Source organism: Symphalangus syndactylus, chromosome 14, assembly GCF_028878055.3.
Source record: "Symphalangus syndactylus isolate Jambi chromosome 14, NHGRI_mSymSyn1-v2.1_pri, whole genome shotgun sequence".
NCBI lineage: Eukaryota > Metazoa > Chordata > Mammalia > Primates > Hylobatidae > Symphalangus > Symphalangus syndactylus.
In genome coordinates, this window is record NC_072436.2 from 63,987,433 (window position 1) to 64,003,733 (window position 16,301).

At 43.9% G+C, this 16,301-nt stretch overlaps 1 protein-coding gene and 1 pseudogene across 5 annotated transcripts in view; one reads left to right on the forward strand and one right to left on the reverse strand.

The window, feature by feature from the left end:
• Window positions 1-16,301, forward strand: part of ULK2 (unc-51 like autophagy activating kinase 2) — a 104,160-nt gene that overhangs the window by 12,042 nt on the left and 75,817 nt on the right. For all 5 annotated transcript variants that reach the window (XR_010115635.1, XM_063617737.1, XM_063617739.1 and 2 more), the window contains exons 4-6: window positions 9,220-9,252; window positions 9,582-9,618; window positions 15,615-15,788. Coding sequence is in view for 4 of the 5 variants with exons in the window: in XM_063617737.1 (XP_063473807.1) it covers window positions 9,220-9,252; window positions 9,582-9,618; window positions 15,615-15,788 (244 nt within the window). In the remaining variant the exon portion in view is untranslated. The remainder of the gene's footprint in view (window positions 1-9,219; window positions 9,253-9,581; window positions 9,619-15,614; window positions 15,789-16,301) is intronic.
• LOC129463299 (uncharacterized) lies at window positions 14,348-14,439 on the reverse strand (annotated as a pseudogene).

Below are 16,301 nucleotides of genomic sequence, written 5' to 3' on the forward strand. Positions count from 1 at the left end.
TTAATAGGTGGTGCTCATAAAACTGAGACATCTGACAAAAAATAGAATTGGAACACCATTCTCATCATTTTCCAAAATCATTTCCAAATGAATTAAAGGCTTAAATATATAAAGTAAACAATAACAGTCTCAGAATAATATTTAAATGACTATATAATCTAAGGGATGGAAAGACATTTTAAATCAAGATAGGAAACTCAGAAGCTGTAGTATCAGAAGCTGTAGTAGGGACATATAAAACATTTTTTTTTTTTTTTTTTTTTAAGACAGAGTCTCGCTCTGTCACCCAGGCTGGAGTGCAATGCTGTGATCTTGGCCCACTGCAACCTCCACCTCCCAGGTTCAAGTGATTCTCCCTGCCTCAGCCTCCTGAGTAGCTGGGATTACAGGCACCCCACCGCCACGCCTGGCTAATTTCTATATATTTAGTAGAGACGAGGTTTTGCCATATTTGCCAGCCTAGTCTCGAACTCCTGACCTCAGGTGATCTGCCCGTCTTGGCCTCCCAAAGTGTCGGGATTACAGGTGTGAACCACAGTGCCTGGCTATAAAAATTTTTTTTATTTTTTTTGAGACGGAGTCTCTCTCTGTCGCCCAGGCTGGAGTGCAGTGGCGCAATCTCGGCTCACTGCAAGCTCCGCCTGCCGGGTTCACGCCATTCTCCTGCCTCAGCCTCTCCGAGTAGCTGGGACTACTTGCGCCCGCCACCACGCCTGGCTAATTTTTTGTGTTTTTAATAGAGACGGGGTTTCACCGTGGTCTCGATCTCCTGACCTCATGATCCGCCCGCCTCGGCCTCCCAAAGTGCTGGGATTGGCTATAAAAAATTTTAAAAGCTCTTTTTTTTTTTTGTTTTGAGACGGAGTCTCACTTTGTCACCCAGGCTGGAGTGCAGTGGTGCAATCTCGGCTCACTGCAAGCTCCACCTCCTGGGTTCATGCTATTCTCCCACCTCAGCCTCCCGAGTAGCTGGGACTACAGGCGCCTACCACCATGCCCGGCTAATTTTGTTTTTGTATTTTTTAGTAGAGATGGGGTTTCACCGTGTTAGCCAGGATGGTCTCGATCTCCTGACCTTGTGATCTGCCCGCCTCGGCCACCCAAAGTGCTGGGATTACAGGCGTGAGCCACCGCACCCGGCCGTAAAACTCGTTTTATAATAAATAATACAATGAACAAATTGACATATATAAAAAGGAACAAACGATACATGTCATAACATGTGAATCTCAAACTTTTTTTTTTTTTTTTGTGACGGAGTCTCACCCTGTCCCCGAGGCTGGAGTGCAGTGGCGCGATCTCAGCTCACTGCAAGCTCTGCCTCCCGGGTTCCTGCCATTCTCCTGCCTTAGCCTCCCGAGTGGGACTACAGGCACCTGCCACCACGCCCGGCTAATTTTTTGTATTTTTAGTAGAGACGGGGTTTCACCGTGTTAGCCAGGATGGTCTCGATCTCCTGACCTCGTGATCTGCCTGCCTTGGCCTCCCAAAGTGCTGGAATTACAGGCGTGAGCCACCGCGCCTGGCCTCAAACATTATTTTGAGAAAAAGAAGCATGCCATATACTGCTACAGTATAATTCTGTTTCTGTGAATTTTGGGAAGAGTCAGAAGTAAGCTAGGGTGATAGAAATCAGAACAGAGGTTGCCTCTTGGTCCCAGGGACTGATGGGAAAGAGGCATGAGATAACTTTTTGGGGTGATGGAATTGTTATGTATTTTGATTGGCAGGGTAGATATGTAGGTGTAAACATTTGTCACAACACATTGAACTGTACATTTATTTTTATTTTTAAATAGTTATTTAGAAATGGGGTCTTACTCTGTTACTCAGGCTGGAGTGCATTTCTTCTGTGGTGCCATCATATCTCACTGCAGCCTCTAACTCCTGGGCTCAAGCGATCTTCCTGCCTTTGCCTCCTGAGTAGCTAGGATTACAGGCCTGTGCCACCATACTCAGTGTATACCGTTATTAAAAAGAAAGAGCTATTTATATCTGGGTAAGAAAGACTGATGATATCAATGGAGACAGAGGGCTGGACAGATTAGTGAGATGTTTAGGAGACAGAATTGGTAGGACTTGGGCACTTGGACTGTAGGAGGTTAACAAGAGGGAATCAGAGTTTATAGCTCTTTGTCATGTTTTGAGATATTTTTCCCATTTTGTTTGGTATTTTTGGGGGGGTCTTATTTTAGACTTTTTTTCCTTTTTTTTTTTTTGAGATGGAGTCTTGCTCTGTTGCCCAGGCTGGAGTGCAATGGTGCAGTCTCGGCTCACTACAACCTCCACCTCTTGGGTTCAAGTGATTCTCCTGCCTTAGCTTCCCCAGTAGCTGGGATTACAGGCACCTGCTACCACACCCGGCTAATGTATTTTTAGTAGAGACAGGGTTTCACCATGCTAGCCAGGCTGGTCTCGAACTCCCGACCTCAGGTGATCTGCCCGCCTCAGCCTCCCAAAGTGCTGGGATTACAGGCATGAGCCACCGCACCTGGCCTAGCCTCTTTTTTTTTTTGAGATGGAGTCTTGTTCTGTTGCCAAGTCTGGAGTACAGTGGCGCGATCTCAGCTCACTGCAACCTCTGCTTCCTGGGTTCAAGCGATTCTCCTGCCTCAGCCTCCTGAGTAGCTGGGATTACAGGCATCTGCCACCAAGCCCAGCTTATTTTTTGTATTTTTAGTAGAGACGGGGTTTCACCATCTTGGCCAGGCTGGTCTTGAACTCCTGACCTCGTGATCCACTCGCCTCTGCCTCCCAAAGTGCTGGGATTACAGGCGTAAGCCACCACGCCCCCGCCTGCCTCTTTTTAATATATAGAAGTTCCTACATGGTAGAATTTATCCAACTTGTTATTTAATGACCCCTAGGTTTCATATTACAGAATATTTCTTTACCCTGAGCTTATGAAAATGATTCCCCATGTTTTCATCTAGTACTTAGGGTTTCATTTTTTCATATTTATATTTTTGTTTTGTTTTTCTTTTTTTTGAGACGGAGTCTTTCTGTGTCCCCCAGGCTGGAGTGCAGTGGCGCAATCTCGGCTCACTGCAAGCTCCGCCTCCCGGGTTCATGCCATTCTCCTGCCTCAGCCTCCCGAGTAGCTGGGAGTACAGGCGCCCGCCAACACGCCCGGCTAATTTTTTGTATTTTTAGTAGAGACGGGGTTTCACCGTGTTAGCCAGGATGGTCTCGATCTCCTGACCTCGTGATCCGCCCGCCTCGGCCTCCCAAAGTGCTGGGATTACAGGCTTGAGCCACCGCACCCAGCCCATATTTATATTTTTGATCTCTGGAACTTAGTTATGTACAAAGGGATAATGTAGGGACTTAACTTATTTTCCAGAAAGCCCAACCGGCTATCCCAGACTCTTACCTATTTTTGAGGATATCTACAGAAGAAGTCTTCTGTAAGACTGTTAAAAAGAGTTAGGACTTAGGGAATTTGAAGAATTATAGCAAATCAGGGTCAGATTAGGTGAGAATCAATTTATAAATTTATACATCAGTATTATATATTCTGAATATTTTTGCAACCTTTGGTGTAATTAGTATTAATGAGATACACATTGAAGGAGAGTTTTTCCACAAACCTATGTTGGGTTTGTGTTAGATCAGGAAGCTAGAAATGGCTTTCTTTTTGTGTGCCTTTTTTTTTTTTTTTTTTTTTTTTGAGATGGAGTCTCACTCTGTTGCCCGGGCTGGAGTGCAGTGGCACGATCTTGGCTCACTGCAAACTTCGTCTTCTAGGTTCAAGCAGTTCTCCTCCTTCAGCCTTCTGAGTAGCTGGGGTTACAGGCATGCACCACCACACCCAGCTAATTTTTGTATTTTCAGTAGAGATGGATTTCACCGTGTTGGCCAGGCTGGTCTCAAACTCCTGACCTCAGGTGATTCGCCCGCCTCGGCTTCCCAAAGTGATGGGATTACAGGTGTGAGCCATCGTGCCTGGCCAGAATTGGCTTTCATATATTGTATTTTGCATCTCTAAGTTTTGTAGAACTTGATTTGCTATGGTGTCAATCAATGTTCATGTCCCTCCAAAATTCATATGTTGAAATCCTATCCCTCAAGGTGATGGTATTAGAAAGTGGGGCCTCAGCTGGATGCGGTGGCTTATGCCTGTAATACCAGCACTTCGGGAGGCTGAGGCGGGCGGATCATGAGGTCAGGAGATCGAGACTATCCTGGCTAACAAGGCATGGTGGCAGGCGCCTGTAGTCCCAGCTACTCGGGAGGCTGAGGTAGGAGAATGGCGTGAACCCGGGAGGTGGAGGTTGCAGTGAGCTGAGATTGTGCCACTGCACTCCTGCCTGGGCGATAGAGTGAGACTCTCTCCAAAAAAAAAAAAAAAAAAGAAGGTGGGGCCTCATTAGATCATGAGGGTGGAGCCTTCATGAATGAGATATTAGTGCCTTTATAAGAGACTCCAGAGGGAACTCCGTTGTTCCTTCAGCTGTGTAAGCTTATTGTGAGAAGATGGCCGTCTGAACCACAAGTGGGCCAGACACCAAATTTGCCTGTGCCTTGATGGACTTCCCAGCCTCCAGAATAGTGAGAAATACATTTCTATTTTCAACCCCCCCCGTCTATGGTAGTTTGTTATGAAAATTTAGCAGCCTAAATGGACTAAGAAATGATCTAAGAGGAAGAGCCATAGATGTCAATAAGGAAACATGGGCTTAGAGTACTGTTATTAGCAAACTCAACTTAGGATCTTGAGCAAACCACTTTTTCCATGTTAACACCACCCTCTCACCAAAGTGTGAGTGATATTCCAACCCTACTTAGTCATGCCTTGAGGCAGTCCAGTACCAGGTAACCCTAAGGGAAATAAGCCCAAGAATTGTAGAAATGTTTCTTTCCTCTTTTCCTGTGACATAAACCATAGAAGTTGGCTGAGGGGTGGAGAATGAATTAAGAATATAGCAGAGAGATGTGAGGATTTGGGTTTTAGAAACCAGGAATTAGGCCAAGTGCGGTGGCTCATGCTTGTAATCCCAGCACTTTCGAAGGGCAAGCTGGGCAGATCGCTTGAGTCCAAGAGTTTGGGACCAGCCTGGACAACGTGGCAAAACCCCGTCTCTAGAAAAAATACATAAAAATTAGCCGGGCGTGGTGGTGCACACCTGTGGTCCTAGCTAGTCATAGTCAGGGGTGTTGAGGCAGGAGACTCGCTTGAACCTTGGAGGTGGAGGTTACAGTGAGCCAACATCACACCATTGAATTTCAGCCTGGGTAATAGAGCGGGACCTTGTCTCAAAAAAAAAAAAAAAAAAAAATTAAAAAAATTTTAAAAAGTGTCATTTAAAATAAAAAAGAAACCAGGAATTTTTCTTTGAAATGTCTGGCTTGTCATTTACTTTTCTGTTGCTTTGTATCATGCTGCCGTTTTCTCTACTTCTGCTTCTAGGCATCTGAATTTACTGGAGAGAACCACCTACTCATGTTATTTTGACTTCTAAAAATTGGGCGGGCACGGTGGCTCACGCCTGTAATCCCAGCACTTTGGGAGGCTGAGGTGGGCGGATCATGAGGTCAGGAGATCGAGACCATCCTGGCTAACATAGTGAAACCCCGTCTCTACTAAAAATACCAAAAAAAAAAAAAAAAAATAGCCAGGTGTGGTGGCGGGCGCCTGTAGTCCTAGCTACTTGGGAGACTGAGGCAGGAGAATGGCGTGGACCCGGGAGGTGGAGCAGTGAGCTCAGATCACGCCACTGTACTCCAACCTGGGCCACAGAGCGAGATGCCGTCTCAAAAAAAAAAAAAAATTTACTTTATTGTTTTTTTAAATTACAAAAGTAAATGACCTTCAGTATAAAAACACTTCAAATAGTCTAGCAGTATATGAAGTAAAAAAGAGATGCCCTCTTCTTTTTTTTTTTTTTTTTTTGAGATGGAGTCTCACTCTGTCACCCAGGCTGGAGTGCAGTGGCCATCTCGGCTCACTGCAAGCTCCGCCTCCCGGGTTCACGCTATTCTCCTGCCTCAGCCTCCTGAGTAGCTGGGGCTGTAGGCACCCACCACCATGCCCAGCTAACTTTTTGTATTTTTAGTAGAGATGGGGTTTCACAGTGTTAGCCGGGATGGTCTTGATCTCCTGACCTTGTGATCTGCCTGCCTTGGCCTCCCAAAGTGCTGGGATTACAGGCATGAGCCACTGCACCTGGTGCTTTTTTGTTTGTTTGTTTGTTTGAGATGGAATCTTGCTCTGTCGCTCAAGCTAGAGTGCAGTGGCGTGATCTCAGCTCACTGCAACCTCTGCCTCCTGGGTTCAAGCGATTCTCCTGCCTCAGCCTCCCAAGCAGCTGGGACTACAGGTGTGTACCACGCTGCCCAGCTAATTTTTGTCTTTTTTTTTTTTTTGAGATGGACTCTCGTTCTGTTGCCAGGCTGGAATGCAGTGGCGCGATCTTGGCTTACTGCAACCTCTGTCTCCCGGGTTCAAGTGATTCTCCTGCCTCTCCCTCCTGGGTAGTTGGGACTATAGGCACGTGCCACCATGCCCAGCTAATTTTTATATTTTGTAGTGGAGATGGGGTTTCACTGTATTGGCCAGGCTAGTCTCGAACTCCTGACATCGAGGTCTCGATCTCCTGACGTCGTAATCCACCCGCCTCAGCCTCCCAAAGTGCTGGGATTACAGTCGAGAACCACTGCACCCGGCCGAGATGCCCTCTTCTTATACCTCTTTATTTCCTTTTTCCAGAAGAAAAAACTGTTTTGTGTCCTTCAAGACTTTTTTATTTTTATTATTTATTTATTTATTTTGTGATGGCATCTCATTCTATTGCCTAGGCTGGAGTGCAGTGGCACAGTCGCAGCTCACTGCAACCTCCACCTCCCAGGCTCAAGCGATTCTCATGCCTCAGCCTCTGGAGTAGCTGGGATTGCAGGCGTGCACCACCAAGCCCGGCTAATTTTTTTGTATTTTTAGTAGAGATGGGGTTTCACCATGTTGGCCAGGCTGGTCTTGAACTCCTGACCTCAGGTGATATGCCCACCTTGGCCTCCCAAAGTGCTGGGATTACAGGTGTGAGCCCCTGTGCCTGGCCTAATTTTTTTTTTTTTTTGAGATGAATTCTCACTCTGTTGCCCAGGCTGGAGTGCAGTGGTACGATCTCGGCTCACTGCAACCTCTGTCTCCTGGGTTCAAGTGATTCTCCTACCTCAGCCTCCCAAGTAGCTGGGATTATAGGCACCCGCCACCACGCCCGGCTAATTTTTTTTTTTTTTTGGTATTTTTATTAGAGACGGGGTTTCACCATGTTGGCCAAGCTGGTCTCGAACTCTTTAGCTCAGGTGATCCAACCGCCTCAGCCTCCCAAAGTGCTGGGATTACAGGCATGAGCCACTGTACCCGGCCATTTTTTAATTGTTAGTAGAGATGAGTTCTCCGTGTGTTACCTAGGCTAGTCTTGAACTCTTGGGCTCAAGTGATCCTCCCACCTTGGCCTTCCAAAGTGTTGGGATTGCAGGTGTTAGCCACTGGGCCCAGCCCAAAAGCTATATATCTAGATATAGATAGATCTAGACCGATCTAGACCTATCTGTATATATCTTTTTTTTTTTTTTTTGAGACGGAGTCTCGCTCTGTCACCCAGGCTGGAGTGCAGTGGCGCAATCTCGGCTCACTGCAAGCTCCGCCCCCTGGGTTCATGCCATTCTCCTGCCTCAGCCTCCCAAGTAGCTGGGACTACGGCGCCTGCCACCACGCCCGGCTGATTTTTTGTATTTTTGGTAGAGATGGCGTTTCACCGTTTTAGCCAGGATGGTCTCGATCTCCTGACCTCGTGATCCACCCACCTTGGCCTCCCAAAGTCCTGGGATTACAGTGTGAGCCACCGCACCCGGCCCACCTATCTGTATATATCTTTTGAGACAGAATCTGGCTCTCTTGCCCAGGCTGGAGTGCAGTGGCATGATCTCGGCTCACTGCAAGCTCCGCCTCCCAGGTTCATGCCATTCTCCTGCCTCAGCCTCCCAAGTAGCTGGGACTACAGGTGCCTGCCACCACGCCCGGCTGATTTTTGTATTTTTAGTAGAGATGGGGTTTCACTGTATTAGCCAGGATGGTCTCGATCTCCTGACCTCATGATCTGCCCGCCTCAGCCTCCCAAAGTGCTGGGATTACAGATGTGAGCCACCGCACCTGGCCAAAAGCTATATTTTGAATCACATTTGCACACTGGCTCAAGTTAAGCCACAGGGAAGTTCAATCTAAAATTTAGTTATCGTTATAAAAATTGCCGTTAAGAGCCAGCTAATCAGTCTTTGAGTTACTTAATCAACAGCAGACCTGGAGCTATATGGATTTGAGAGACTTTTTAAGAGCCCTCAATTGATTTCCTCAACATTTTGGAACGTGTTGATAATGTGATAAAACATTTCCCTTTGCCACCGATTGCTGATAATGCGATTGCCCCAAATAAACATAAAAATCAGAAAAACAAAAAACCAGGCATCCTGCGTCATATATTCCAGAAATCAGATTGTGCATATAGTGTTGCTAGGGAGGATTATGCTGTTTTACTGCTCCGAATCATAAACTTTTCAAAGTGAAACTTTCCCCAAGGACCAAAGAATCCTTCCTTTTTCCCCCTTGTAAATTTACCATGCTTTTTGTCCTAGATCTGTTGTTTTAGGTCAATCGTAACCAAAAGATGAATATTTCTCTAGTTAGTTCTGTAAACAAAATTTTACTTCTTGATGACTACGTTAGTGTTACCAAAACTTGATTTGGCTTTGTAGAGGAGATAATTACATCATTGTGTTGGGAATTTTAATTTCACTTTCTTTTTTTTTTGGAGACGGAGTCTTGCTCTGTCACCCAGGCTGGAGTGCAGTGGCGCAATCTCGGCTCACTGTAAGCTCTGCCTCCTGGGTTCACGCCATTCTCCTGCCTCAGCCTCTCCGAGTAGCTGGGACTACAGGCGCCCGCCACCACGCCTGGCTAATTTTTTTTGTATTTTTAGTAGAGACGGGGTTTCACCGTGGTCTCGATCTCCTGACCTCGTGATCCGCCTGCTTCGGCCTCCCAAAGTGCTGGGATTATAAGCGTGAGCCACCGCGCCTGGGCCTAATTTCACTTCTAAAAGATTTTGTGATTTCATTTTACCAGTTTTAATAATGAACAAGTATGGTATTTTTAACTATCATTATCTTTAAATTTTGTGTTTAATTTTTCTCTAAATGATATTTAATATGTTTACTTTTCAGGAATTACCCAACTCTGTCTTTTTGGTGATGGAGGTAGGTAGTATACAAACTTCTGTTTAATTTCAAATTTTTTTTTTTTTAGATTCTAGCATGAATCTGCATATTTCAAATCCTTTTTGATTAATATGAACTTTAAAATTGGTAGTAGATTATTTGAATTTTTGTATTAATAAAGTTGATTCAGTGATCCAGATTCTACTCGAGGAATATAAAATTTTAAAAATTTTGAATCTATAATAATGTTTTTAGGCTATATTTACATGACATTATATACAAATGATTTTTTAATCACAATTGCGAATGGATTGAATTAATCTTGAATCACTGTCCTTATTTTCATTACTTTCTCTTTTCTATGTCAGTATTGCAATGGTGGAGACCTCGCAGATTATTTGCAAGGTAACTGTGTGTGTGTGTCAGTGTTCAGTAAAGATAGTGCTGCAGCCTGTTTAATCCTAAGAGGTACTTTTGAAATACACTACCCATTTTCTGCTCTTATGTAGAAACATTCAATAAATATTTGTGTATTTGTTTGACTTGTGGTCACTTTGCAGACCTGTTGTTGTTGTTGTTGTTTGTGGTTTTGTTCCTAAACTTTACTTGTATATAAGTAGTTACCTTTTTGTGTGTCTCTCTCTGACAGTGTTTGAGAGATGGTCCTATCCCCAGGAGAGGAGAAACCCGATAGAATTCCTCTCCTTCAAAAGGCTTGACTGAGTTTTAGTCTGTTTCGTTTCTTTCAAAATTAAAAAATTATAGTGGAAAAATATATCCAAGAATGTATTTATGTGAATATTTCTTGCAATTAAAAAAAGGCAACAAAAATTATAAGGCATTAAAGGTAACATTTAAATTATTTTGTGGTACAGAAGTAAGATTTTAGTATTAGATGGTGCTTGAAATTCTGAACCCAAAATGCATACATGTAGGATATGAAGCATTCAGATCAAATTGTGTGCCTTCAGAGTATTTTCTTTTTCCTTTTTTTTTTTTGGAGGGGGGAGATGAAGTCTCACTCTGTCGCCCAGGCTGCAGTGCAGTGGTGCATTCTCGGCTCACTGCAACCTCCGCCTCCTGGGTTCAAGTGATTCTCCTGCCTCAGCCTCCTGAGTAATTGGGATTACAGGTGCATGCCTCCATGCCCAGCTAATTTTTGTATTTTTAGTAGAGACAGGGTTTCACCGTGTTGATCAGGCTGGTCTTGAACTGCTCGTGATCTGCCCGCCTCGGCCTCCCAAAGTGCTGAGATTACAGGCCTGAGCCACCGCACCTGGCCAGTGAAGCCAGTATGTACTCGTTCACCCCTTAAAAGATGCAAGGGGAATATGCAAAAAGACAGTAAAAGGTTAAAATATTCAACCTATAAATAGGTTACGGCGGCCGGGTGCGGTGGCTCACGCCTGTAATCCTAGCACTTTGTGAGGCTGAGGTGGGCGGATCACCTGAGGTGGGGAGTTCGAGACCAGCCTGATCAACATGGAGAAACCTCATCTCTACTAAGAATACAAAATTAGCTGGGTGGCACATGCCTGTAATCCCAGCTACTTGGGAGGCTGAGGCAGGAGAATCACTTGAACCCAGGAGGCAGAGGTTGCAGTGAGCTGAGATCATGCCATTGCACTCCAGCCTGGGCAACAAGATAGAAACTCCCATCTCAGAAAAAAAAAAATAGATTATGGCAGTTGATGGTAAAAGCACTGTGGACAGTTTACAAAAGATAACATAGATATATAGAATAATATAGAATATTGCTAACATTCAGAAGCTGTGTGGAGAAAAGTGTAAAGAATACCAGTACGTGTACCCCCCACCACCATTACAAGGGAATTATAGGCTGGGCGTGGTGGCTCTAGCCTATAATCCCAGCACTTTGGGAGGCCGAGGTGGATGGATCACTTGAGGCCAGGAGTTCGAGACCATCCTGTCCAACATGGTGAAACTCTTGTCTGTACTAAAAATACAAAATGTAGCTGGGCATGGTGATGCACTCCTGTAGTCCTAGCTGCTTGGGAGGCTGGGGCAGGAGAATCTCTTGGACCCAGGTAGCGGAGGTTGCAGTGAGCTGAGGTCACACCATTTTACTCCAGCCTGGGCTACAGAGCAAGGCTCTGTCTCAAAAAAAAAAAAAAAATTATAAATACAGTTGAAGCTCCCTGTAAGCCTTTCTGCAGCCCCATTCCTGTCCTTTCCCTAGAGGCAGCCATTGTCCTGAATTTGGTAGTTAAAAAAAAAAAAAACTGTCAATTTAGTAAACAGATTTCAAAATGTTAATCATAGATAGAATGCAGTGAGACAGACACTTTCATTCACTGCTGTTGGAAAGGAGTTGAAGCTGGAAAGCACCCTGCTCTGCCTTTCTTGACATCCTTAGCGTTCCTGATGAAGCACTTTTCTACCTGGCGTCAGACTGAGTGACACCAGCTTACAGCCCTCATTAGAGTATCAGTTGACACCACCCTCCTTAGAATATCAGTTTTTTCTTTTCTAGAGAACATGTTGTTAAAAAAAAAGAGAGAGAATATCAGTCTCATTAACAGAACTATTATTCACCCATAGAAGCACTATTAGAACAGTTTTGTTGAACTCTTGTGTTTGATATTCTAAAGCAATATTGTTAGGAGACTGAATAGTGAAGAGCTTAATAGCTTGAATGTTGGAGTCAGCCAGGCAAGCATGGTTCTAGCACTAGTGTTTACTTATACTGCTGTAGGATTTTGGTTTTTTAACTTCTCCCTGATCTTTCTCTGCCGCAGTCCTTAAGGGAATCCTTTGTAGTATGAAAGCACTTTAAAGACATATGAAAGAAATTCTGGTCCTTAGAGGAATTATTGAGAGCTGCACTGCCCAGTATAGTAGCCACTGACCACATTGCGCTGTTGAAGTGTGGCTAGTCAGAATCAAGATGTGCTGTAAGTGTAAAATGCACAACAGATTTTGAATACTTCATCAGAAGGAATGATTAAATCTCATTAATTTAAAAATATTTATTGCCGGGCGCAGTGGCTCACGCTTGTAATCCCAGCACTTTGGGAGGCTGAGGCGGGCGGATCACGAGGTCAGGAGTTCGAGACCACGGTGAAACCCCGTCTCTACTAAAAAATACAAAAAATTAGCCGGGCGTGGTGGCGGGAGCCTGTAGTCCCAGCTACTCGGAGAGGCTGAGGCAGAATGGCGTGAACCCGGGAGGCGGAGCTTGCAGTGAGCCGAGATTGTGCCACTGCACTCCAGCCTGGGCGACAGAGCGAGACTCCGTCTCAAAAAAAAATAAATAAAAAATAAAAATATTTATTACAAGTTGAAATGGTAATATTTTGGATATATTGGGTTAAATATATTATATCTCTTTCTTTTCACTTTTTAAAATCTGGCCACTAGAAAACGGAAAGTTTGATGTGTGGCCACCTTATATTCCTGTTAGAGAGCACGGGTCTAGAAGGTCTGGAATGTCTAGAAGGTCTGGAATGTCTAGAAGGTTGAATGTCATTGTGTCACAATAGGGTCATTTAGTCCTTTAATTTGCTCTTTGAAACAAACACCTTTTACATTGTCTTTCTTTTTTTTTTTTTCCTTTTTGAGATGGAGTCTCACTCTGTCGCCCAGGCTGGAGTGCAGTGGTGCGATCTTGGCTCACTGCAACCTCTGCCACCCGGTTTCAAGCCATTCTCCTGCCTCAGCCTCCCGAGTATGTTACAGGCACCTGCCACTGTGCCTGGCTAATTTCATATTTTTAGTAGAGACGGGATTTTGCCATGTTGGCCAGGTTGGTTTTGAACTCCTGACCTCAGGTGATCCACCCTCCTCGGCCTCCCAAAGTGTTGGGATTACAGGTGTGAGCCACCGCGCCCGGCCAAAATAAATTTTAAATATACCATCCATTTCAATTGCCACAATGTAATTTAATAAAACATTACAAAAATAAAGTTCTAGTTGTTGATTTGACCTCCCCACTAATATGCGATAATATATATATTAGCATCTGCCAGAAAGTAGAGCTGGAAAAATGCACATCAAATTTTTAACAGTGTTCATCTCCGAAGGATGATTTTTTTTTTTTTTTGAGATGGAGTCTTGCTCTGTTGCCCAGGCTGGAGTGCAGTGGCAAGATCTCAGCTCACTGCAACGTCCACCTCCTGGGTTCAGACTATTCTCCTGCCTCAGCCTCCCGAGTAGCTGGGACTACAGGCGTGCGCCACCATGCTGGGCTAATTTTTGTATTTTTAGTAGAGACAGCATTTCACCATGCTGGCCAGGCTGGTTTCAAACTCCTGACCTCATGATCCACCCGCCTTGGCCTCTCAAAGTGCTGGGATTACAGGTGTGAGCCACCGTGCCCAGTCCCCAAAAATTTCTTTTAGTTTTAATTTTTAATTGTATTTATTTATTTGAGATGGCATCTCTGTAGTCTAAGCTGGAGTGCAATGGCATGATCTCGGCTCACTGCAACCTTTGCCTCCCTGGCTCAAGTGGTTCTCATGCCTCAGCCTCCCAAGTAGCTGGACTATAGACATGTGCCACCATGCCTGGCTAATTTTTTGTATTTTAGTAGAGATGGGGTTTCATCATGTTACCCAGGGTGGTCTCAGACTCCTGAGCTCAGGTGATGCGCCCACCTTGGCCTCCCAAAGGGCTGGGATTACAGGTGTGAGCCACCATACCTGGCCTTACTTTTTTATTTTTTTGTAGAGACAAAGTCTTATCATGTTGTCTAGGCTGATCTCAAACTCCTGGGCTCAAGCAATCCATCCACCATGACCTCCCAAAGTGCTGGGATTACAGGCATGAGCCACACACCGGGCCATATTTGATAATTTTTAAACCATAAAGATTTACTTTATTTGAAGACGTTAAGGACTTGTAAAACTTGACAGGTCATTAAAATTATTTTAAAACCACAATATTTCACTTGTTCCAAGTATTAATGTTATTTCTCTCTTATTTACAAATGGAAAGGTTATATAGAACATACTCTAAGAATTATACGGACAGATATGCATCACAAATAATTTAAATAGGTACGTGGATACTAAATCCTCAGTGTAGGTAAGGAATTACACTTGTGACTTTTAGACTCACTGTAATAAGCTTATTTGCATACTTACTACATTGAAATATGTGCAAAGCCTTTTTCTAAAGTTTTCATAATTTTTTTAATATAAATATTTTTTGCTAATCTTCTCTGTATTGTTCCAATTTTAGTACATGTGCTGCTGAAATGAGCACAAGTTTTCATTATTAAATGGGTTTTATTTAATCATCATGTCAACTCATGTAGTTATTCTCATCAACTTTTATACATGAGGAAGGTGGGCACAGAGGGATTGTCTTTTAAAAAGGGTCACACATTAAGTGGAAGAACTAGGAGTTGAACGAAGGCAGTTAGACTTCAAATCAAGCTGTTAACCACAACATTCTCTGGCATACACAGAAATACTGTAGAATTTACTGAATAGGCTGGTCACGATGTCTCTCAGTGTAATCTCAGTGTAATCCCAGCACTGTGGGCGGCTGAGGCACTCCTCACTTAGGTCAGGAGTTCAAGACCAGCCTGGCCAACATGGTGAAACCCTGTCTCTACAAAAACAGAAAAATTAGCTGGGCATGGTGATACATGCCTGTAGTCCCAGCTACTCAGGAGGCTGAAGCAGGAGAATCTCTTGAACCCAGGAGGCGGAGGTTGCAGTGAGCTGAGATTGTGCCACTGCACTCCAGCCTGGGGGACAGAGTGAAACTCTGTCTCAAAAAAAAAAAAAAATTTACAGAATAATGACTCACTACTTTCAAATAATGTTCATATCACCTCTTTATAGTGGTGAAATAGGTTAAAACATTTATTCTTAAGGTATTTTTAGTTATGAAAGATAGTGGGACGGGGGTGTGGGAGATAAAAGGACAGAGTAGATGCAGGAACACAGATGCCTCACAGGTACAGGTAGCAGTAGTATCTGGTCCCTCTGGTCAAAGATTTTGCTTGTTTTTAATTTGTGCTCACATAATGGTTGGAATTAAATATGGACATTTATTCCAGATATTTGACTAATATGAAGAGGAACTTAGCTTTTGGCTTGTAAAGGACATTCATATTTATTGAGTACATATGGTGTTCAGTCACGTGGGCACCTTCAGTGGTAAGAACAGGAAGGGAAAAGCAAAAAACACAGGTGAAACAAAAGATGAAAGTGCCAGTCAGTTCTCTTTACAACAGATGGACTACAGGTTTGAGAAATCTGGTATCTCTTCGTAGATTTCAATTATTAAAGTTAAAAAAATGAATAAATGTGAATCCAAATTCCTCATTCCCTTCATGCTCTCCTTCACGACCTAGTCCTGTGGATGGAATATGCAGATGGTATTTGATTTTGTGTGCTTAAATATTTACGTGACTCCTTTTGTACCAGTGAAAGGAACTCTCAGTGAAGATACTATCAGAGTGTTTCTGCATCAGATTGCTGCTGCCATGCGAATTCTGCACAGCAAAGGAATCATCCACAGAGATCTCAAACCACAGAACATCTTGCTGTCCTATGCCAGTCGCAGAAAATCAAGCATCAGTGGTATTCGCATCAAAATAGGTAAATGACCATGTATTGTGTCATGGAAAGGACATTTTTGAAACTATTTTTAGACAACTTTAGCTTTGTTGAATGATGGATTTTTTTTTTTTTTTTTGAGATGGAGTCTCGCTCTGTTGCTCAGGCTGGAGTGTAGTGGCACAATCTTGGCTCACTGCAACCTACGCCTCCGGGGTTCAAGCGATTCTCCTGCTTCAGCCTCCTGAGTAGCTGGGATTACAGGCATGCACCACTATGCCCAGCTAAATTTTATATTCTTAGTAGAGACAGGGTTTCACCATGTTGGCCAGGCTGGTCTTGAACTCCTGACCTCGGGTGATCTGCCCACTTCAACCTCTGAAAGTACTGGGATTACAGGTGTGAGCCTCCACACCTGGCCAAATGATGGATTTTATTGATGCAATTTGATATTTTTATTGAGATCGTGGAGTTCTGTTAGATAGGTGAATCCTTTACATTATTGACAGTTTCTGCTAAGTCTCAGGCAGTGCTGACAGGCCCACATCAGGAGCT